Genomic DNA, 23,997 nt, shown 5'->3' on the forward strand with positions numbered 1-23,997 from the left:
ATATGATTTGGGAGTTTTGGGATGGGCTTTGGGAGTTTTGGGGATGCTTTGGGAGTTTTGGGGATGCTTTGGGAGTTTTGGGGATGCTTTGGGAGTTTTGGGGATGTGCTTTGGGAATTTTGGGGATGATTTTGGGAATTTTGGGGATGCTTTGGGAGTTTTGGGGATGCTTTGGGAGTTTTGGGGATGCTTTGGGAGTTTTGGGATGTGCTGAGGGAGTTTTGGGGATGCTTTGGGAGTTTTGGGGTGTGCTTTGGGAGTTTTGGGATGCTGTGGGAGTTTTGGGGATGTGATTTGGGAGTTTTGGGGATGCTTTGGGAGTTTTGGGGATGCTTTGGAGTTCTGGGATGTGCAGCCCCTCAAGGCACTCTGTGCCTCCCCAGGAGCTGCAGCACTCCCTGAGTGCCAGGAGGATCCTCATGGAGGGCCAGCAGGAGCAGGAGAGCAGCCAGAGCTGGGATCACACCCAGGAGATCGTCCCAGCCCGTCTGACGCTCTCCAGGCCAGGCCCGGCTGCTCCACCCAGGAATCCCCGTTCTCCAGGCAGAGCCGGTACCTGAGCTCTCCTCGGAGCTGTTTGCTCTCCCTGTGGTGCAGGAGCCACCTCCACCGCCCGCTCCTGTTGAGCTTCTCCAGCAGCTTCACCACCTCCTCCAGCTGGCCTGAGGGGACAGCAGAGCTCAGCGGGGCTGCACAGAGGGGCCTGGGGGGCTCTGGGCCCCGTGCCCAGCCTGGGGTGCCCAGGGCCTTGTCCAGGGGAGCTGTGGGTCCCTGCAAGGATGGAGACCCAAACTGCCCAGGGTGGGCACTGCCACCATGCCCTGGTGGGATTTTTTCCCCTGATATCTGAAAGGACACGTGCAGCTTGTCCCTGTCACCTCACTGAGCCTCTCCCAGCAGAGGTGGCTCTGTTTTCTCTGCCACTCCCCAAAAGGAGCTGAAGGCAGCAGCAAATTCTCCTCCTTTTCCCACTGGATCCTGGGAATTGGGAATTCCTGCCTGGGCTGGCATTGCCAGAGCAGCTGGGGCTGCCCCTGATCCCTGCAGTGCCCAAGGCCAGGCTGGAGCAGCCTGGGATGGTGGGCTTGGAATGGGATGGGCTTGAAGGGCCCTTCCCACCCAAACCATTCTGGCATTTGGGACACTCAGAATCCATCCCCAGGGGTTTTTATGGAAGTTGGGGATGGCAAAGGGAAGGGAGACCCTTCCTGGAGTGCTGAGATTGCCAGTGAAGCCCCCAGAGCCCAAAATCCCTTCCTGGAGAGGAGTCGGGGTGGGGATGGATCCAATGCCAGGCTGGGAGAGCTGGGAATGGAGGGAATTCCCTGGAGAGGGAGCCTGGGCTGGGATTTTGGGAAGGGATTCCCAGAGCAGCTGGGGCTGCCCCTGATCCCTGCAGTGCCCAAGGAAGGATTGGAGCCCCCTGGGACAGTGGGAGTGTCCCTGCCATGGAATTGGATAATCCTTAAGGTCTCTTCCAACCTAAGGCATTCCATGAGTGTCCAGGCCAAACAAACACCAGGGACAGCCAGGGACCTGTCCGGGGACCACAAACCCGTGGGACTGCCCTGCCCTGGGATGTTGTGGGACCCTGAGCTGGGCACTCCACCCCAGAGAGAGGGAAGGAGTCGGAGGGAGGGCAGGAATCCCCTGGCAGCAGAAGCCAGGGGCAGGTTTGGGATGTGCCAGTGGGACTCACCCAGGGTCACCCTTTCCAGCAGCTCCTCGTCGGACACCACGAACCCCCCGGCCTGGAAGAGCTCCTGGAATGTGTCACCGGTCACCTCCTCGGGCTCGTCCACGCCCGCAAACACCACGCTGGGACAGCGCTTCAGCTCCAGCAGGCACGGCACCTGCTCCAGGAACGGGCATTGGGAACGGCCCCAGCACAGGGAGCTCAGAGAGCCCAGAGAGCCCAGGGAGCCCAGGGAGCCCAGGGAGCCCAGGGAGCCCAGAGAGTGCAGAGAGCCCAGAGAGCCCAGAGAGCCCAGAGAGCCCAGAGAACTCAGAGAGCCCAGAGAGCTCAGAGAGATCAGAGAGCACAGGGAGCTCAGAGAGCCCAGGGAGCTCAGAGAGCCCAGGGAGCACAGGGAGCCCAGGGAGCCCAGGGAGCCAGGGAGCCCAGAGAGCACAGAGAGCTCAGAGAGCCCAGAGAGCTCAGAGAGCCCAGAGAGCTCAGAGAGATCAGAGAGCACAGGGAGCTCAGAGAGCCCAGGGAGCTCAGAGAGCCCAGGGAGCACAGGGAGCCCAGGGAGCTCAGAGAGCCCAGGGAGCCCAGAGAGCCCAGGAGCCCAGAGAGCCCAGGGAGCACAGAGAGCTCAGAGAGCTCAGAGAGCACAGAGAGCCCAGGGAGCACAGAGAGCTCAGAGAGCTCAGAGAGCCCAGGGAGCCCAGAGAGCTCAGGGAGCCCAGAGAGCCCAGAGAGCTCAGGGAGCCCAGAGAGCCCAGAGAGCACAGAGAGCCCAGGGAGCCCAGAGAGCTCAGAGAGCCCAGAGAGCCCAGAGAGCCCAGGGAGCCCAGGGAGTGCAGAGAGCCCAGGGAGCTCAGGGAGCCCAGAGAGACCAGGGAGCCCAGGGAGTGCAGAGAGCCCAGAGAGCCCAGAGAGACCAGGGAGCCCAGAGAGCTCAGGGAACCAGAGAGCCCAGAGAGCTCAGGGAGCCCAGAGAGACCAGGGAGCCCAGAGAGCCCAGAGAGCCCAGGGAGCCCAGAGAGCTCAGGGAGCCCAGGGAGCTCAGGGAGCCCAGAGAGACCAGGGAGCCCAGGGAGCTCAGGGAGCCCAGGGAGCTCAGGGAGCCCAGAGAGACCAGGGAGCCCAGGGAGCTCAGGGAGCCCAGGGAGCCCAGAGAGCCCAGGGAGCACAGAGAGCACAGGGAGCACAGAGAGCCCAGGGAGCCCAGGGAGCTCAGAGAGCCCAGGGAGCCAAACCCATCCCATCCCATCCCATCCCATGGATCCCATCCCATGGATCCCATCCCATCCCATCCCATCCCATGGATCCCATCCCATCCCATGACCGGCACCCACCATCTCCCCATGACCTCTCCATGAACAACACCCATCATCTCTCATCCCATCCCATTCCTTTACATCCCTGTGGCCAGCAGCCACTGCCAGCACTCACCATCGCCCATCCCATCCCATCCCATCCCATCCCATCCCATCCCATCCCATCCCATCCCATCCCATCCCATCCCATCCCATGGATCCCATCCCACCCCACCCCATCCCAGCTGGATGCAGATCAAACACTCCCTGAGCCAGGGTGAAGCCCAGCCCACGGCAGCCCAGCCCCAGTGCCCTGAGCTGGGCTGCTCCCAGTTTTAGTGAATCCCGGGATGAAGCCGCAGTGCTGAGGAGCAGCAGGGCCCGGGCTCACCGTGTGGATGTGCGAGGCGATGTCCTGGTTCCTGACGATGACCAGCAGCCGCTCGCCGGCCCCGCGCCGGGCGCTGCAGAAGCTCAGGGGCTCCGTGCTCACGAACCCCCGCGCCTCCAGCAGGGCCTGCAACACACACAGGGCAGCTTGGCTGGGAGTGTTCCCCTGGGAACACGGGGGAATGGGAGCCCCCAGCCCTGCAGGGATGGGAAATGCACAGGATGGGGCACTTGGGGGCCTTGGCAGTGCTGGGGGGACTTCAGGCTAAACCAGAGCAGATTTAGGTGGGATATTGGCAATGAGCAATTCCTGCCTGGGCTGGCATTGCCAGAGCAGCTGGGGCTGCCCCTGATCCCTGCAGTGCCCAAGGCCAGGCTGGAGCAGCCTGGGATGGTGGGCTTGGAATGGGATGGGCTTGAAGGGCCCTTCCCACCCAAACCATTCTGGCATTTGGGACACTCAGAATCCATCCCCAGGGGTTTTTATGGAAGTTGGGGATGGCAAAGGGAAGGGAGACCCTTCCTGGAGTGCTGAGATTGCCAGTGAAGCCCCCAGAGCCCAAAATCCCTTCCTGGAGAGGAGTCGGGGTGGGGATGGATCCAATGCCAGGCTGGGAGAGCTGGGAATGGAGGGAATTCCCTGGAGAGGGAGCCTGGGCTGGGATTTTGGGAAGGGATTCCCAGAGCAGCTGGGGCTGCCCCTGATCCCTGCAGTGCCCAAGGCCAGGCTGGAGCACCCTGGGATGGTGGGAGGTGTCCCTGCCATGGGGCTGGAACTGGATAACCCTTAAGCTCCTTCCCACCCAAACCATTCCACGATTCTCTGATGCCTCAATCCCAAGGGTGCCCGTGATTCCAGCTCCTGGCACTGGGAGCCAGGCTGGCTCCTGGCTCCCAAACCATCCCTGTCAGGCTGCCCAGGCTTCCCTGCTCCTGCCACCCTCAGCTCTGTCCTGGAGCTGCCCATCCCGATCCATTCCATCCATCCTGATCCATTCCAGCCATCCTGATCCATTCCATCCATCCTGATCCATCCCAATCCATCCCAATCCATCCCAATCCATTCCATCCATCCATCCATCCCATCCATCCATCCCAATCCATCCCAACCCATCCCAATCCATCCATCCCAATCCATCCATCCCAATCCATCCCATCCATCCCAACCCATCCCAATCCATCCTGATCCACCCCAATCCAATCCATCCATCCCAATCCATCCCCATCCACCCTGATCCATCCCAATCCATTCCATCCACTCAACCCACCCCAATCCATCCCAACCCATCCTGATCCGTTCCAGCCATCCCAATCCATTCCATCCATCCCAATCCATCCCCATCCACCCCAATCCATCCTGATCCACCCCAATCTATCCTGATCCATCCCCATCCATCCTGATCCATCTCAATCCATCCCAATCCATCCCCATCCACCCCAATCCAATCCATCCATCCCCATCCACCCTGATCCATCCCAATCCATCCCCATCCATCCCCATCCATCCTGATCCATCCCAATCCATCCTGATCCATTCCCATCCATCCTGATCCACACCCCAATCCACCCTGAATCCATCCATCCATCCCCATCCACCCTGATCCATCCCAATCCACTCCATACCCATCTCATCCCCAATCCATCCAATCATCTCAATCCATCCCAATCCATCCATCCCCATCCATCCATCCATCCCATCCATCCCTGATCCATCCCAATCCATTCCATCCACCCACCCTCCATCCATCCCCATCCACCCTGATCCATCCCCATCCATCCTGATCCATCTCAATCCATCCCCATTCATCCCAATCCATCCCCATCCATCTCTGTCCATCCCGTTCCACCCCAATCCCTCCTCATTCATCCCAATCCATTCTGATCCACCCCACCATCCACCACTCCCCCAGCCGCTCCGCGACAGCCCCACCTTGCCCTGTGAAGAGCTCCTGGCCGCTCTCCAGCTGAACTTTCCGGCAGCCGCGATCCAGCGGCCACGCGGCGCAGGTGGCAGCGCAGGGCCCCGCACAGCTCCGCCACCATTCCCCGGAGCTCCGCCGGCCTGTGGGGCCGCACCAGCCCCGGCCGGGCAACCCCGGGCTCCCCCTGCCCCGGGGCGGCGCTCCCGGGCAGCAGCAGCCTCTGGAACTCGGAGAACTCCCGCAGGATGCCGGCCACGTCCCCGTCCCCGTCCCCGTCCCCGTCCCCGCGGGGCTCTGGCTCCGGGCCGGGCCGGTGCCGGTGCCGCAGCCGGGCCAGGCGCAGGGCGGCCCCGCGCTCCCGGCTCCGCGCCCTCCTGGCGGCCCGAGGGTCCCTGCGGGAGCGGGGCCACCCGTCCGAGGGCGGGATTGTCACCCGCAGGGGGCTCCTGCTGCGCGGGGACAGCGGCACGCGGGGCGGGGAGGCCGTCGGGAAGAGGCTTCTGGAGGTAGAAAAGGGCGGTTTGCCCTTCCTTAGGATTTCCTTTAGCTTATAGTGGAAGCGGAGGCACTCCATGTCCAAAGTGTGCTGGGTGATCTCCTGCAGGCCCCGCCACGTCCCCAGCAGGGACCGGGCCAGGTGGGACTCGCGGGCTCGGCGGCTGCGCCTCCGGGGCGGCTGGAAATGTGCCACCCTCTCGTGGCACTGCCTGGTCACCACGATGCCCCCCGAATCCCTGGGGACATCCCAGTGCCAGCCCTCCCCGGGCTCCTCCGCCTGCTCGGAGCTCCAGGAGGAGCTGTCCCAGGTAGTCCTTGCTCCTGCAGCATCCACGGATCTCACGATGCAGGAGCTCCTGCTCGGAAGAGGGGAGCGAGAATTCCCCTCCAAATATTCCTGCTCTGAGTCACCAAAGGAATTCTCCAATGGATCCTCGAAGGCCAAGCCCTCGTGGGTGCCTTGGCTTGGCAGCTGCTCTTCCCTTGGGAGCGCATCCGAAATATCCTCGGCATCACTGAACTCCGGGGGTTCTCCAGAGGGATCCCCGGGCTCGTCCCACGGGATGGGAGAAGCGGGAATGTCCCCCTGTCCCCCCTCAGTGCCAGCACAGTCGGGATCAGGGGACCCCTGGGACCCCTCGGGGTGGTGCTCACACTCATCCCAGGGCTGGCACAGGGGGCACTCCCGGCCTGGGAAAGGGGCAGGGCTGGCAATGCTGCCCCCTTCCAGCTCCTCGGGCAGGAAGGGCTCCTCCTCCTCCTCCTCCTCCCCGGGGCTCCCTCCGGCATCCCCTGCCGGGCTCCGGGGGCCACCAGGGCTGCCATGGCTCCTGGGGCTACCAGGGCCACCAGGGCTGCCACAGCTTCGGGGGCTGCCACAGCTCCTGGGGCTACCAGGGCTACCACAACTTCTGGGGCTGCCATAGTTCCTGGGGCTGCCACCATCTATGGGGCTGCCATGGCTCCTGAGGCTACCACAGCTCCTGGGGCTGAGATAGCTCCTGGGGCTGCTGGGGCTACCAAAGTTCCTGGGGCTCCTGGGGCTACCAAAGTTCCTGGGGCTACCAAAGTTCCTGGGGCTGCCACAGCTCCTGGGGCTACCATAGCTGCCGGGGCTACCATGGCCTCTGGGGCTACCAGGGCTCCCACAGCTCCTGGGGCTGCCACAGCTCATGGGGCTGCCACGGTTCCTGGGGCTGCCATGGCTCCTGGGGCTGCTATGGCCTCTGGGGCTACCAGGGCTGCCACAGCTCATGGGGCTGCCATAGTTCCTGGGGCTGCCATAGTTCCTGAGTCTCCCATGGTTCCTGGGGCTGTTCCTGGGGCTGCCGTGGTTCCTGAAGCTCCCACAGCTCCTGGGGCTGCTCCCAGGGCTGCCATAGCTCCCAGGGCTCCCATGGTTCCTGGGGCTGTTCCTCTGGTTGCTGGGGCTGTTCCTGGGGCTGCTGTGGTTCCTGGGGCTCCCACAGCTCCCAGGGCTGTTCCTGGGGCTCCCATGGTTCCTGGGGCTGCTCCCAGGGCTGCCATAGCTCCGGGGTTCCCATGGTTCCTGGGGCTCCCATGGCTGCCGTGTCTCCCAGCCCACCGTGCACTGTCTGGAGTGGGCAGGAGCACCCCAGGCAGCGCCTCGGGCAGGGGCGAGCCCGGCTCCGCAGGCTCCGCAGGCTCCGCATGGTCCCACGGCTCCCAGGGAGAAGGAGGAGCAGCTCCCGGTTCCGCCGGCGCTGGCTCAGGCGAGCAGGGAGCTGGGGACTCCAGCTCTCGGGAGCAGCTGGGACGGAAGGAGCCACGCGGGCTCCAGGCAGCCACGCTGACCTGCACGGCTCCTCCTGCCCGGCCCGGCTTCCAGAGGCGGCACAGCACCGACTCGCGCCGGCCCGGCACGGCGGGAACGCTGGAGCCTCCGGTGCTCGCTCCCTCCGGAGCGGGAGCTGAGTCCCCCTGGAGGTTTGGGAAGCTCTGCTGCTGCCTGGGGAGCTCCTGCACGGCTGAGATGGCCTCCGTGATGGAGGAGGAGGGCTCTGGCTCCAGCAGGTGATGCTGGGGAGGGGTCTCTGCCATCTCCGTGTTCGTGGTGTCATTCCCAGGGGAATTCTCCGTGCCAGGGAACACATCCCCGCTCTCAGCTCTGCACTCATCTCCTGTGTCTGTGCCCTCAGAGGGGGAGGCCGGGCCATCTCCTGCTCCCACGGGATCATCCAGCTCCTCCCTGCCATGGCCCGAGGGGCTCCCCGGCTGCTCCTCCTCCACAGCCCCGTGCCCACCCAGGGAATCGGGGCTGGGATCGGCGTCACCCCCGCGCTGCTGTCCCAGGTGGGGCTGGAGGCTCCCCACGGGCTGATCCTCTGGGGCAGCCCAGGGATGCACGGAGGCGCTGGGAGAGGCCGGGCACACGGAGCTGCTGTCGGGGCTGCAGGGCGGTCCCGAGCTCCGGGCCGGCTCCCAGGGCTGCACAGAGGGCGCCTGCTCCCGGTGGGTGCGCTCGGAGCCGTCCCCAGGGCTGTCTGTGACGCTGTCGGGCTGTGCCCCGCACACAGGGCTGGGCACAGCGGGCACTGCCAGCTCCCGGCTGCTCTCACCCGGCCGTGACCCCACTCCAGCCCCGTCTGGCTCCGAGCCCGGCGTGCCCGGAGCGCCCCAGGGATCCGGGGGCTGCTCCTGGTTTGGTGGCTCCTCCTCGGGAGATGCTGCAGGGACAGCCCCGGGTGCTGGGCAGGGTCGGGGTGCCAGGGAGGTGGGGCTGGGCACGGGGTCCTGCTCAGGAACACCAAACTCTGCCAGAGACACCGAATTCCTGGGATTCTGCTCACATTCCATCTCGGCATCGCTGCTCTCCGACAGCACCAAACCCACGGGGCCCGTGAAGGAGACTTCGTCCTCCAACTCCTCATTCTCCTTCTTCTCCTCCTCCTCCTCTTCCCTCTCCTCCTTTTCTGAGCGCTCCGAGGGCTCCTGGCCTTCCTCCCCTTCCTCAGGGGCTCCCCCAGGCTCTGCACTTCCAGCAGCTGCTCCCAAGGGCACGGAATCAGGGGCAGGCTGCGGATGGGAATGACGGGCAGGCTGCGGATCGGAATCACGGGCAGGCTGCGGATCGGAATCACGGGCAGGCTGCAGATCGGAATCCGGGCCGTCGATCAATCCGGGCAGGCGCGGAAGAATCCGGGCACCATCCCACGCCTCGGAGGGACCGGGCCGCTGCATCGGCGCCATCCCCCTGCCGGCTGCCTGGCTCGCGCTCTCTCCTCTGAGGCGGGCTTCCTGCGCTGCCCTGCTGCTTTGCTGCTTTCCCGTTGTTTTTCCTGCTGCTTTTCCTGCATCTTTTCCTGCTTTTCCGCTGCTTTTCCTGCATTCCACTCTTTCCTGCTCTTTCCTGCTTTTTTCCTCGCTGCTTTTCCTGCTGCTTTTCCTGCTTTTCCTGCTGCTTTTCCCGCTGCTTTTCCTGCTGCTTTTCCTGCTTTTCCCACTTTTCCTGCTGCTTTTCCTGCTGCTTTTCCTGCTGCTTTTCCCGCTGCTTTTCCTGATTTTCCAGCTGCTTTTCCCACTGCTTTTGCTGCTTTTCCTGCTGATTCTCCTGCATTTCCTGCTGCTTTTCCCGCTGCTTTTCCAGCTCCTTTTCCCGCTGCTTTTCCAGCTCCTTTTCCTGCTGCTTTTCCCGCTGCTTTCTGCTTTTCTCTTTTTTTTTTCCCCTTTTCCTGCTCTTTCCTGCTGCTTTTCCTGCTGCTTTTCCCGCTGCTTTTCCTGCTTTTCCTGCTGCTTTTCCTGCTGCTTTTCCTGCTTTTCCTGCTGCTTTTCCCGCTGCTTTTCCTGCTCCTTTTCCTGCTGCATTTCCTGCTGCTTTTCCTGCTTTTCCTGCTTTTCCTGCTTTTCCTGCTGCTTTTCCTGCTGCTTTTCCTGCTTTTCCTGCTGCTTTTCCTGCTGCTTTTCCCACTGCTTTTCCTGCTTTTCCTGCTGCTTTTCCTGCTTTTCCTGCTGCATTTCCTGCTTTTCCTGCTGCTTTTCCTGCTGCTTTTCCTGCAGCTTTTCCTGCTTTTCCGCTGCTTCTGCTTTTCTGGGCCCGCGGCTCGGGCTCCCGCAGTCCGGGCAGTCCGCATCCGGCAGCCCGAAACAAACCACAGAGAGAAACATTCCCATAGGAAAATGCAGGAAAAAAACAAAAACCCCACTGGAATATTTCTGCCTTTCATGGAAAACAGTTCCAGCCCTATGGAAGCTGCTCCTCTGTCCGAGTTTCAAAGTTGGAGAATTGAGGCCTGGAAATACCTCAGCAGGACTCATTAATTACTTTAATTGGGGATTCCTCCCTTTGGAGAGCATCCCTGCTTCCCTGGATACCCCACAGGCACAGCTGCTCCATGCCTCTGGAAAATCCTGCTCCTCCAGAGGAAAATTCTGTTATTTTAAGAGGAAAATCTTGCTCTTTTAAAGAGGAAAATTCTGCTCCTTTAAGGGGAAAATCCTGCTCCTCTAAGAGGAACATGCAGTCTTTTAGGAGGAAAATCCTGCTCTTTTAAAGAGGAAATTCTGCTCCTTTAAAGGGAAAATTCTGCTTTTCTAAGAGGAAAATCCTGCTCCTCTAAAAGGAACATCTTGCTTTTTTGGAGGAATATCCTGTTCTTTTAGGAGGAAAATCCTGCTCTTTTAAGAGGAAATTCCTGCTCTTCCAAGAGGAAAATCCTGTTTCTTTAAGAGGAAAATCCTGCTCTTTTTAAAAGGAAATTCTGCTCCTTTAAGAGGAAAATCCTGCTCTTCTAAGAGGAACATCCTGCTCTTTTAGGAGGAAAATCCTGCTCTTTTAAAGAGGAAATTCTGCTCCTTTAAAGGGAAAATCCTGCTCTTCTAAAAGGAACATCCTTCTCTTTGAAGAGGAAATTCTGCTCCTTTAAGAGGAAACTCCCGCTCCTCTAAAAGGATCATCTTGCTTTTTTAGGAGGAAAATCCTGATCTTCTAAGAGGAAACTCCTGCTCTTCCAAGAGGAAAATCCTGCTCTTTTAGGAGGAACATTCTATTCTTTTAGGAGGAAAATCCTGCTCTTTTAAAGAGGAAATTCTGCTCCTTTAAGAAGAAAATCCTGCTCTTCTAAAAGGAACATCCTGTTCTTTTAAAGAGGAAATTCTGCTCCTTTAAGGGGAAAATCCTGCTCTTCTAAAAGGAACATCCTGCTCCTTTAGGAGGAAAATCCTGCTCTTTTAAAGAGGAAATTCCTGCTCTTCCAAGAGGCAAATCCTGTTCTTTTAGGAGGAAAATCCTGCTCTTTTAAAGAGGAAATTCTGCTCCTTTAAGGAGAAAATCCTGCTCCTCTAAAAGGAACATCTTGCTTTTTTAGGTGGAATATCCAGTTCTTTTAGGAGGAAAATCTGCTCCTCTAAGAGGAACATCCTGTTCTTTTAAAAGGAAAATCTTGCTCTTTTTAAAAGGAAATTCTGCTCCTTTAAGAAGAAAATCCTGCTCTTCTGAGAGGAAACTCCTGCTCCTCTAAAAGGAACATCCTGACTTTTAGGAGGAGAATCCTGCTCTTTTAGGAGAAACATTCTGTTCTTTTAGGAGGAAAATTCTGCTCCTTTAAGGAGAAAATCCTGCTCCTTTAAGAGGAACATCCTGCTCTTTTAAGAGGAAAATCTTGTTCCTTTAGGAGGAAAATCCTGCTACTCTAAGAGGAAACTCCTGCTCTTCCAGGAGGAAAATCCTGTTCTTTTAGGAGGAACATTCTATTCTTTTGGGAGGAAAATCCTGCTCTTTTAAAGAGGAAATTCTGCTCTTTTAAGAGGAAAATCCTGCTCTTCTAAGAGCAAAATCCTGCTCCTCTAAGAGGAATATCCTGCTCTTTTAAAGAGGAAATTCTGCTCCTTTAAGGAGAAAACCCTCCTCTTCTAAAAGGAACATCTTTTAAGAGGAAACTCCTGTTTTTTAAGAGCCCACAGTGCCTGGAGCCCCCAGGCCGCACTCACCCCGTTGGTGGCACTGGCAGTGACCCTGCAGACACCCCCTGTGCCCTCCTCCTCCTCCTCAGGAACGCCCACACCCAGCGTTTCCCCAGCATTCCCATGCAGGGAGAGGCTCTCAGGACAGCTGGTGGAGGAAGGCTCCTGCTCCTCCTCCTCCTCCTCATTGCCACAGGGCAGCTCCCCCGAGGAGGAGGACACGGTGCTGTCCCCAGCCATGCCCACAGGGCCCTGCTGGGGCTGGGGGGCGCCCTGGCAGGGCGGGCTGGGGTCCAGGGAGCTGCTGGGGCTCTGCTCGGGGTCCCAGGCCGAGTCGGCCGCGCGCGTCTCGGAGCCGAAGCAGTCCTGGCTGTCGTCGCTGAGCTCCAGGAAGCCGCCGGAGCTGCTGATGGAGACGAATTTGCTGGGGTTGCTGTGCTCCACCACCTTCCTGGAGCTGCTCAGGAGCTTGCTGGGCTTCCTGTAGAACAGGGCCACCCACATGTGCAGGATCAGCTTCATCCCCTCCACGTCGTCGGGGAGATCGGGGTCCCAGGGCCTGGAGGGGGAAGCAGAGAGAGTCAGAACCATCCTCATCCTCCCTGCTCTGCGCCAGGGGATTCATCCGTGGAGCTCATCCCTGGGAATGCATCCCTGAGAATTCATCCCTGGGGCTCATCCCTGAAATTCATCCCTAAAATATATCCCTGGAGTTCATCCCTGGAGTTCATCCCTGAAATTCATCCATGGAGCTCATCCCTGAAAATCCATCCCTGAGAATTCATCCCTGAAATTCATCCATGGAGCTCATCCATGGAGCTCATCCACGGAGCTCATCCCTGGAGTTCATCCCTGGGAATGCATCCCTGGAGCTCATCCCTGAGAATCCATCCCTGAGAATTCATCCATGGAGCTCATCCATGGAATCCATCCCTAGAGTTCATCCCTGGGAATTCATCCCTGGGAATTCATCCATGGAGCTCATCCTTGGGAATCTCTCCCTGAGAATTCATCTCTAAAATTAATGCCTGGAGTTCATCCCTGAAATTCATTCCTGGTGTTCATCCCTGAGAATTCATCCCTGAAATTCAACCCTAAAATTCATCCCTGGAGTTCATCACTGAGAATTCATCTCTGGCAATTCATCCCTGGGAATTCATCCCTAAAATTAATTCCGGGAATTCATCCCTGAGGATACATCCGTGAGATTCATCCCTAAAATTCATTCCTGGAGTTCATCCCTGGGAATTCATCCCTGAAATTTATCCCTGGAAATCCAACCCTGAGAATTCATCTCTGAGAAATTTTGGGTCCAGCACACCAGGCTGGGTCACATCCACTTTCCTCCATCCCATTCCCAATTCCCCCACCCCATTCCCAACTCCCCCACCCCATTCCCAAACTCCTCCACCCCATTCCCAAACTCCTCCATCCCATTCCCAATTCCCCCATTCCCATTCCCAACCTCCTCCACCCCATTCCCAATTCCCCCACCCCATTCCCAACTCCCCCATCCCATTCCCAATTCCCCCACCCCATTCCCAACTCCCCACCCCATTCCCATTCCAATTCCCACTCCCAATTCCCCCATTCCCAATCCCCCAGCCCATTCCCATCCCCAAACTCCCCCACCCCATTCCCAATTCCCCCATTCCCAATTCCCCCACCCCATTTCCAATCTCCCACACCCCATTCCCAAACTTCCCCACCCCATTCCCAAACTCCTCCACCCCATTCCCAATTCCCCCATCCCATTCCCAATTCCCCCATTCCCAATTCCCCCATTCCCATTCCCATCCCATTCCCAACTCCCCCAGCCCATTCCCAATTCCCCCATTCCCAATTCCCATTCCCATTCCCAACCTCCCCCACCCCATTCCCAATCTCCCCACCCCATTCCCAAACTCCCACACCCCATTCCCAATTCCCCCACCCCATTCCCCATTCCCCCACCCCATTCCCAAACTCCCCCACCCCATTCCCAATTCCCCCACCCCATTCCCAACTCCCCCACCCCATTCCCAATTCCCCCACCCCATTCCCAACTCCCCCATCCCATTCCCAATTCTCCCACCCCATTCCCAATTCCCCCATTCCCAAACTCCCCCACCCCATTCCCAATTCCCCCACCCCATTCCCAAACTCCCCCATCCCATTCCCAAACTCCTCCATCCCATTCCCAAACTCCCACACCCCATTCCCAATTCCCCCATTCCCAATTCCCCCATTCCCAACTCCCCCACCCCATTCCCATTCCCATTCCCAAACTCCCCCACCCCATTCCCATTCCCAATTCCCCCACCCCATTCCCAATTCCCCCACCCCATTCCCAACCTCCTCCACCCCATTCCCAAACTCCCCCACCCCATTCCCATTCCCACTCCATTCCCAATCCCCCAGCCCACTCCCAGGCCGACTCACCCGTGCAGGGCCCGGATCACGGTTTTCTCCAGGGCGTCGTTGGTGTACCGGCTGTCCAGGTGGAACAGGTACTGCTCCTCCCAGCGGCACGTGACCCTCAGGGCGCCCCCGCACACGCTCACCGAGTGCCTCCTGCCAAACTCCTCCTTCCTCCCGGCCCCGCCCCGGCCGCGCCCGCGCTCGGCGGCGCCGCCCTGCTGGTGCCGGAAGGGCAGCACCTTCCCCACCAGCGGGGCAGCCGGGGCATTCCTGGTGTGATTCCCTTTGGCATCTGGGGCGGCTCTGGCATCCTCGGGCATGGGGGAGGCGTAGGAGTGCTCGGCGGAGATGATGGAGTGCGGGAATGCCGGGAATGCCGCGCTGCTCCTGCTGACAATTCCCGAGGTTTTCTCCTTGGGAGGAGCGGCCGGTGGGCTGGGATGTGCTGGATCAGGCACAGCCTGGTTCTGGCACACCCTGCTGCACGGAGCTTTCCTGGCCTGCCGGTCCCCCCGGTGGTATTTGTGGTCGGAGGCGGCGCGCGGGGATTTGGGCGCCGAGGAATCGCCGCGTTCCGCGGAATCCTTGGGAATAAAGGCGGGAATGCAGGAGCCCAGGGCCAGGTCAGCCAGCAGGTTCAGGGCGTGGGAGTCGCTGCTGTCCCCTGGCAGGGCGAAGGAAGAGCTGGGAATTGCCATGGGATGAACATTTCCCGGGATTTCTGCTTGGGATGGGGCTGGGCCGGGCGGCTCCGAGGGCGGCTCCTTCCGCTCTGCGGGGAACAGGGGAAAAAAGGTTTAATAAAGGGGAAAAAATCTGTTTAGAAAGGGAAAAATCAACTTAGGAAGGGAAAAAATCCAGTTTTGGATTGGGGGTTTTGTACAGATAAATTGGCTTTTTTTGGGGATTTTTTGGGTTTTTTAGGAGCCATCCCATGGGAGAGATGCTGGATGCACTCTGGGAGGGAATGTTGGATCATGGAATGTTGGAAGGGAATTTACGATCATCCCATGGCTCATCCCATTATTGAGTGAGACACAAAATTGGGGGTTTTTTTTACAGCCAATCTGGCTTTTTTGGGGATTTTTTGGGGTTTTTCAGGAGCCATCCCATGGGAGAGATGCTGGATGTACCCTAAAGGTAACGAGAAATGTTGGGAAGGGAATTTAAGGATCATCCCACCCAACCCCATGGCCCATCCCATTATTGAGTAAGACAAAAAAATGGGGTTTTTTTACAGCAAAACTCGCTATTTTGGGGTTTTTTTGGGTTTTTCAGGAGCCATCCCATGGAGAGATGCTGGATGCACCCTAAAAGGCAACAACCAATGTTGGGTTATGGAATGTTGGATCATGGAATGCTGGAAGGGAATTTAAGGATCATCCCATTCCAATCCCATGGCCCATCCTATTATTGAGTGAGACACAAAATTGGGGGTTTTTTTTACAGCCAATCTGGCTTTTTTTGGGATTTCTGGGATTTAGCAGGAACCATCCCATGGGAGAGATGCTGGATGCACCCTAAAGGCAACGAGCAATGTTGGATCATGGAATGTTGGAAGGGAATTTAGGATCATCCCATTCCAACCCCATGGCCCATCCCATTACTGAGTGAGACACAAAATTGGGGTTTTTTTTACAGCCAATCTGGTTTTTTTTGGGATTTTTTGGGTTTTTTAGGAGCCATCCCATGGGAGACATGATGCACTCTGGGATGGCTCCAAAGGCAATGAGGGAATGTTGGATCATGGAATGCTGGAAGGGATTTAAGGATCATCCCATTCCAACCCCATGGCTCATCCCATTATTGAGTGAGACACAAAATTGGGTTTTTTACAGCAAAATTGGCTTTTTTTGGGGGGATTTTTTGGGTTTTTTAGGAGCCATCCCATGGGAGAGATGCTGGATGCACTCTGGGAGGGAATGTTGGATCATGGAATGCTGGAAGGGATTTAAGGATCATCCCATTCCAACCCCATGGCTCATCCCATTACCGAGTGAGACACAAAATTGGGGTTTTTTTTTACAGCCAAATTGGCTTTTCTTGGGATTTTTTGGGGTTTGGCAGGAGCCATCCCATGGGAGAGATGCTGGATGCACCCTAAAGGTAACGAGAAATGTTGGGAAGGGAATTCAAGGATCACCCCATCCCAACCCCATGGCCCATCCCATTATTGAGTAAGACAAAAAAATGGGGTTTTTTTACAGCAAAACTCGCTATTTTGGGGTTTTTTTGGGTTTTTCAGGAGCCATCCCATGGAGAGATGCTGGATGCACCCTAAAAGGCAACAACCAATATTGGGTCATGGAATGTTGGATCATGGAATTCTGGAAGAGAATTTAAGGATCATCCCATTCCAACCCCATGGCTCATCCCATTACTGAGTGAGACACAAAATTGGGTTTTTTACAGCAAAATTGGCTTTTTTTGGGATTTTTTGGGATTTTTTGGGTTTTTTAGGAGCCATCCCATGGGAGAGATACTGGATGCACTCTGGGTGCTCCAAAGGCAATGAGGGAATGTTGGATCATGGAATGCTGGAAGGGATTTAAGGATCATCCCATCCCAACTCCATGGCTCATCCCATTATCGAGTGAGACACAAAATTGGGTTTTTTACAGCAAAATTGGCTTTTTTTGGGGGGATTTTTTGGGGTTTTTCAGGAGCCATCCCATGGGAGAGATGCTGGATGCACTCTGGGTACTCCAAAGGAAATGAGGGAATGTTGGATCATGGAATGCTGGAAGGGAATTTAAGGATCATCCCATTCCCAATCCCATTCTCCCAGTGGCCTTGGACAGGGATCCAGGAGGATTCTCTGGGAATTCCACCCCAGAATTTCTCCCCAATATTTGACATTTTCCCCCATTTCAATCCAAACCCATTTGTTTCCTCCCTGCCATTGGATGGCTCAGCTTTTCAAGGAATTTTTTTTCCCAAGGGAATTTTTTTTCTCACCACTCTCTGGATGGCTCAGCTTTTCAAGGAATTTTTCCCCAAGGGAATTTTTTTTTCTCACCACTCTCTTCCTGCTGCTTCTCCTGAGGTTTTGCCGCTCTGCTTTCCACGTTTTTCTGCGTTTTGCTTTTCCCTGGCTTTGTGGTGCCACTGTCAGGGACAGGATCCTTCCTGGTGTCCAGGTTTTCCAGGGTTTTGGGCCTCTTGGCCTCCACAGCAGGGCCATTGGGAGCTGAGCTCTCCTTCTCCATCTCAGCAGCTTCACACTGGGGTTTGGGGACAATCTCTGCAGCCAGGACCTCGGCACCTGGGACAGGGAAAATGAGGGGCTGGCTTGAATTTGGGAATTAAAAATTCATTGGGAAGAGGGAGGGATGGGGGGGAAGAAGGGGTTTTGGTGGTTTTACTTCTCATTATCGTGATTTAATTGGGAATATAATTGATTTATTCCCAATTTCATCAGGATAATGAGAAGGAAGATGTGATCTGGAATCTCAGGTGGGTTCCCTGGGATAATTCCTGAGATTGATTTGGATGCTCCTGAGAATTCATCTCGGAGAAATTTTGGGTCCAGCACACCAGGCTGGGCCACATCCACTTTCCTCCACCCCATTCCCAAATTCCTCCACCATCCATTCCCAAACTCCTCCACCCCATTCCCAAATTCCTCCACCCCATTCCCAAACTCCTCCATCCCATTCCCAACCTCCTCCATTCCATTCCCAATTCCCCCACCCCATTCCCAAACTCTTCCATCCCATTCCCAAACTCCTCCATCCCATTCCCAAATTCCTCCTCCACTCCATTCCCAAACTCCCACCCCATTCCCAAACTCCCCATCCCATTCCCAAATTCCTCCATCCCATTCCCAAACTCCCACCCCATTCCCAAACTCCTCCATCCCATTCCCAACTCCACCCCATTCCCAAACTCCTCCATCCCATTCCCAAACTCCTCCATCCCATTCCCAAACTCCCACCCATTCCCAAACTCCCACCCCATTCCCAAACTCCTCCACCCATTCCCACTTTCCTCCACCCCATTCCAAATTCCTCCTCCACTCCATTCCCAAACTCCCCATCCCATTCCCAAACTCTTCCATCCCATTCCCAAACTCCTCCATCCCATTCCCAAACTCCCCCACCCCATTCCCAACCTCCTCCATCCCATTCCCAAATTCCTCCTCCATCCCATTCCCAAATTCCTCCATCCCATTCCCAACCTCCTCCATTCCATTCCCAATTCCCCCACCCCATTCCCAACTCCCCCACCCCATTCCCAAACTCTTCCATCCCATTCCCAAATTCCTCCTCCACTCCATTCCCAAACTCCCACCCCATTCCCAAACTCCCCATCCCATTCCCAAATTCCTCCATCCCATTCCCAATTCCCCCACCCCATTCCCAAACTCCTCCACCCCATTCCCAAACTCCCCCACCCCATTCCCAAATTCCTCCCCCACCCCATTCCCAAACTCCTCCATCCCATTCCCAAACTCCTCCATCTCATTCCCAACCTCCTCCACCCCAAAGCTCCTGGATGGTTCCCAGTGAACCCCGAGCATCCCAGCTGGATGGAAGGAGGAAACCAATCCCATTTTTTTCCCATTTTCCCAGCACTCACCTCTTTTCCTCCCATGTGGCAACCGCAGGTTGGCCAATTTCAGCATGGGCTCGTTGGGATTTCCAGCGGATCCCGATTTTTTGGGAGAAGAGGAAGCACCGCTGGTTTTCCTCTTGGCTGCCTCCGTGCTGGTGCTGCTGCCCTGGCCGGGAGGGCTCTGTGCCCTGGGGGCTGCAGTGCCCTTCCCCAGGATCCTGCTGGATTTCCTCCTCAGCTCCCGGCCCCAGGGCTTGCTGGGAGAGGTGACGCTTTTCAGGGATCTCTCCGGAAGCTCCCTCTCATCCCGCGCGGCTCCCGCTGATCTGGTGCAAGGAGCAGCGCCCGCGGGCTCGGAGGAAGAGGAGGAGGAGGAGGAATTTCCAGGATTGTCCCCCACATTCCCAGCAGCCCCACGCAGGCACTGCAGCGCTGCCGACACCCCCAGGGTGAAGCTGCCGGGGTCGGACAGGTAACGGCGCAGCTGGGCCAGGGATCGCTCCGAGAATGCCCGGGAAGGGCCGGCGTCGCCATCCTGGCACCCAGAGGGCACGGGCACACCGGGGATGTCCTGGCAGCTCTCCTGGAGCTCTGCAAACTCCTGGAGGTGCTCCTGGAGGCGGCTGCAGGAGGAGCCGGCTGCTCTGTGCAGGGCATAGCGCAGCCCGGGCACCACCGAGGCGATCCTGAGCGAGATGGAGCTCCTGGAGCTGCCCGAGCTCCTGGGACTGCTGTCCTGCGGCTCCACTGCAAGGGAAATAAAAAGGATTTATTCCTGTTAGCAAGGGATCCTCAAAGAGATGGAGCTCCTGGAGCTGCCCGAGCTCCTGGGCTGGGTGTCCTGCTGCTCCACTGCAAGGGAAACAAAGGGATTTAATCCTGTTAGCAAGGGATCCTCAAAGAGATGGAGCTCCTGGAGCTGCCCGAGCTCCTGGGACTGCTGTCCTGCGGCTCCACTGCAAGGGAAATAAAGGGATTTAATCCAGGTAGAAAGGGATCCTCAGTGAGATGGAGCTCCTGGAGCTGGGCATCCTGCTGCTCCACCGCAAGGGAAATAAAGGGGTTTATTCCTGTTAGCAAGGGATCCTCAAAGAGATGGAGCTCCTGAGCGAGATGGAGCTCCTGAGCGAGATGGAGCTCCTGGAGCTGCCCTCGCTCCTGGGCTGGGCGTCCTGCGGCTCCACTGCAAGGGAAACAAAGGGATTTAATCCAGGTAGAAAGGGATCCTCAAAGAGATGGAGCTCCTGGAGCTGCCCGAGCTCCTGGGCTGGGCATCCTGTGGCTCCACTGCAAGGGAAATAAAGGGATTTAATCCAGGTAGAAAGGGAGGGGATTCACTGGATCATTGCCTGGGGCAGGGAAACATTGCGGGGAATGGAAAAAGGGGAAAGGGAAGGGAGAATGGAAAAGAGAAAATGGAAGGGAGAAAGGAAAGAGAGAAAGGAAAGGGAAAAGGGAAAGGGAAGGGAAAAAGAGGAAGGAAAAAGGAAAAAAAAGGAAAAAGGAGGAAGGGAAGGGAAGGGAAGGGAAGGGAAGGGAAGGGAAGGAAGGGAAGGGAAGGGAAGGGAAGGAGGAAGGGAAGGGAAGGAAGGGAAGGGAAGGGAAGGAAGGAAGGGAAGGGAAGGGAAGGGAAGGGAAGGGAAGGGAAGGGAAGGGAAGGGAAGGGAAGGGAAGGGAAGGGAAGGGAAGGAAAGGGAAGGAAGGGAAGGGAGGAAGGAAGGGAAGGAAGAAGGAAAGGAAGGAAGGAAAGGAAGAAAGGAAAGGAAAGGGAAAGGAAAGGAAAGAGGAAAGGAAAGGAAAGGAAAGGAAAGGAAAGGAAAGGAAAAAGGAAAGGAAAGGAAAGGAAAGGAAAGGAAAGGAAAGGAAAGGAAAGGAAAGGAAAGGAAAGGAAAGGAAAGGAAAGGAAAGGAAAGGAAAGGAAAGGAAAGGAAAGGAAAGGAAAGGAAAGGAAAGGAAAGGAAAGAAAGGAAAGGAAAGGAAAGGAAAGGAAAGGAAAGGAAAGGAAAGGAAAGGAAAGGAAAGGAAAGGAAAGGAAAGGAAAGGAAAGGAAAGGAAAGGAAAGGAAAGGAAAGGAAAGGAAAAGGAAGGAAAGGAAAGGAAAGGAAAGGAAAGGAAAGGAAAGAGGAAAGGAAAGGAAAGGGAAAGGGAAAGGGAAAGGGAAAGGGAGAAAAGGGAATAAAGGAACCATTGAAGCAAAAAGCTCCCAAAATCAGCAAGCAAACAGCTCAGCCCTGGAGAAATGTCCAAATTCTTTGTATGGATCCCACCAAACACCCCAAACCTGCTCCAGGTGGTTCCCACCCAACCCTGGAGCAGAAAATTCCCCTTTTGAAGGCCCTCCAGGCCAGGCCTGACCTTGGGGGGCTCGGGGGGCTTTACCTGGGGGGCTCAGTGCCCGGGGGGAGCTGAACAGGAACAGGGCCAGCAGGCTGACGGGCTCCTTGGGCTCCAGGCCTGCAAAACACAGCCAGGGTCACACTGAGAAACCAGGATTGGTGCAAGAAAATAAGGTTCAGTTTAAAAGAACAGGTTTAGTTTGAGAAGCCAGGTTTGGTTTCAGAAACCTGAGGTTTTTTTTGAGAAACCAGGTTTAGTTTGAGAAACCAGGCTCAGTTTAAAAAACCAGGTTCAGTTTGAGAAGCCAGGTTTGGATTCAGAAACCAGGTTTAATTGAAGAAACCAGGTTTAATTCAAGAAAGCAGGTTTAATTCAAGAAAGCTGGTTTAAAGAAACCAGGTTTGGTTTAAAAACCAGGTTTAGTTTAAGAAACCAGGTTTGGGTTAAGAAACCAGGTTTAACTCAAGAAACCAGGTTCAGTTTAAGAAACCAGGTTTAGATTCAGAAACCAGGTTCAGTCTAAAAAACCAGGTTCAGTCTAAAAAACCAGGTTTAATTGAAGAAACCAGGTTTAATTCAAGAAAGCAGGTTTAGTTTAAAAAAACAGGTTTAATTTAAGAAACCACATTCAGTTTGAGAAACCAAGTTTTGGTTAAGGAACCAGGTTTAGTTTGAAAAATCAGGTTTGGGTTAAGAAACCAGGTTTGGTTTAAGAAACCAGGTTTAGTTTAAGAAACCAGGTTTAGATTCAGAAACCAGGTTTTAAATAAGAAACCAGGATTTGGTTAAGAAACCACATTCAGTCTGAGAAACCAAGTTTTGGTTAAGGAACCAGGTTTAGTTTGAAAAATCAGGTTTGGGTTAAGAAACCAGGTTTGGGTTAAGAAATCAAGTTTAGTTTAAAAAAACCAGGTTTAGTCTAAGAAACCAGGTTTAGTTTGAGAAACCAAGTTCAATTTAAGAAACCAGGTTTAGTTTAAAAAAACAGGTTAAGTTTGAGAAACCAAGTTTAAGAAACCAGGTTTTAAATAAGAAACCAAGTTTGGGTTAAGAAATCAGGTTTGGGTTAAGAAATCAGGTTTGGTTTGAGAAACCAGGTTTAGTTTAAAGAAACAGGTTCAGTGTGAGAAACCAGGTTTGGATTCAGAAACCAGATTTGGGTTAAGAAATCAAGTTTAGTTTAAGAAACCAGGTTTGGGTTAAGAAACCAGGTTTAATTGAAGAAACCAGATTTAGTTTGAAAAACCAGGTTTGGTTTGAGAAACCAGGTTTAGTTTCAAAAACCTGGTTTGGGTTAGGAAACCAGGTTTAATTGAAGAAACCAGGTTTGGGTTAAGAAACCAGGTTTAATTGAAGAAAGCAGGTTTAATTGAAGAAAGCAGGTTTAATTCAAGAAATCAGGTTTAGCTCAAGAAATCAGATTTAAAAAAACCAGGTTTGGTTTAAAAAACAGGTTCAGTTTAAGAAACCAGGTTTAGTTTAAGAAACCAGGTCTGGGTTAAGAAACCAGGTTTAATTCAAGAAACCAGGTTCAGTTTAAGAAACCAAGTTTAGCTTGAGAAACCAGGTTCAGTTTAAAAAACCAGGTTCAGTTTGAGAAGCCAGGTTTGGGTTAAGAAACCAGGTTTAATTGAAGAAACCAGGTTTAATTGAAGAATGCAGGTTTAATTCAAGAAACCACATTCAGTTTGAGAAACCAAGTTTTGGTTAAGGAACCAGGTTTAGTTTGAAAAATCAGGTTTGGGTTAAGAAACCAGGTTTGGTTTGAGAAACCAGGTTTAGTTTAAAGAAACAGGTTCAGTGTGAGAAACCAGGTTTGGGTTCAGAAACCAGGATTTGGTTAAGAAACCACATTCAGTTTGAGAAACCAGGTTTGGGTTAAGAAACCAGGTTTAAATTAAGAAATCAGGTTTAATTGAAGAAACCAGGTTTAGTTTGAAAAACCAGGTTTGGTTTGAGAAACCAGGTTTAGTTTCAGAAACCTGGTTTGGGTTAGGAAACCAGGTTTAATTTAAGAAACCAGATTTAATTGAAGAAACCAGGTTTGGGTTAAGAAACCAGGTTTAATTGAAGAAACCAGGTTTAATTCAAGCAACCAGATTTAGTTTAAAAAACCAGGTTCAGTTTGAGAAGCCAGGTTTGGTTTGAGAAACCAGGTTTAGTTTCAAAAACCAGGTTTGGTTTGAGAAACAAGGTTTAATTTAAGAAACCAGGTTTGGGTTAAGAAACCAGGTTTCATTTCAAAAACCAGGTTTAATTGAAGAAACCAGATTTAGTTTGAAAAACCAGGTTTGGTTTGAGAAACCAGGTTTAGTTTCAAAAACCAGGTTTAACTTAAGAAACCAGGTTTAATTGAAGAAATCAGGTTTAAAGAAACCAGGTTTGGTTTAAAAAACAGGTTCAGTTTAAAGAAACCAGGTTTGGTTTAAAAACCAGGTTCAGTTTAAGAAACCAGGTTTGGGTTAAGAAACCAGGTTTAGTTTCAAAAACCAGGTTTAATTGAAGAAAGCAGGTTTAATTGAAGAAACCAGGTTTAATTGAAGAAACCAGGTTTAATTTAAGAAACCAGGTTTAATTTAAGAAACCAGGTTTAATTTAAGAAACCAGGTTTGGGTTAAGAAACCAGGTTTAATTCAAGAAATGAGGTTTAATGAAACCAGGTTTGGTTTAAAAAACTGGTTTAGTTTCAAAAACCAGGTTTGGTTTGAGAAACCAGATTTAATTCAAGAAACCAGGTTTAATTGAAGAAAGCAGGTTTGAGTTAAGAAACCAGGTTTAGTTTCAAAAACCAGGTTTGGGTTAAGAAATCAGGTTTAATTTAAGGAACCAGGTTTAAATTAAGAAATCAGGTTTATTTTAAGAAATCAGGGTTAATTGAAGAAACCAGGTTTAATTGAAGAAATCAGGTTTAATTGAAGAAACCAGGTTTAATTGAAGAAACCAGGTTTACTTTCAAAAAACAGGTTTAATTGAAGAATGCAGGTTTAAT

At 54.3% G+C, this 23,997-nt stretch overlaps 1 protein-coding gene across 1 annotated transcript in view; it reads right to left on the reverse strand.

The window, feature by feature from the left end:
- TASOR2 (transcription activation suppressor family member 2) overlaps positions 1-23,997 on the reverse strand; it is a 49,435-nt gene that overhangs the window by 1,435 nt on the left and 24,003 nt on the right. The window contains exons 9-18 of the mRNA XM_064733921.1: positions 21,051-21,125; positions 18,696-19,418; positions 17,134-17,379; positions 14,136-14,886; positions 11,718-12,273; positions 7,381-8,831; positions 5,311-7,249; positions 3,377-3,640; positions 1,700-1,853; positions 557-662 (exon numbers count right to left, since the gene is read on the reverse strand). Of these exons, the coding sequence (XP_064589991.1) occupies positions 557-662; positions 1,700-1,853; positions 3,377-3,640; positions 5,311-7,249; positions 7,381-8,831; positions 11,718-12,273; positions 14,136-14,886; positions 17,134-17,379; positions 18,696-19,418; positions 21,051-21,125 (6,265 nt within the window). The remainder of the gene's footprint in view (positions 1-556; positions 663-1,699; positions 1,854-3,376; positions 3,641-5,310; positions 7,250-7,380; positions 8,832-11,717; positions 12,274-14,135; positions 14,887-17,133; positions 17,380-18,695; positions 19,419-21,050; positions 21,126-23,997) is intronic.

The sequence above is a fragment of the Zonotrichia leucophrys genome, chromosome 1A (genome assembly GCF_028769735.1).
Source record: "Zonotrichia leucophrys gambelii isolate GWCS_2022_RI chromosome 1A, RI_Zleu_2.0, whole genome shotgun sequence".
In the NCBI taxonomy this organism is placed as follows: Eukaryota; Metazoa; Chordata; class Aves; order Passeriformes; family Passerellidae; genus Zonotrichia; species Zonotrichia leucophrys.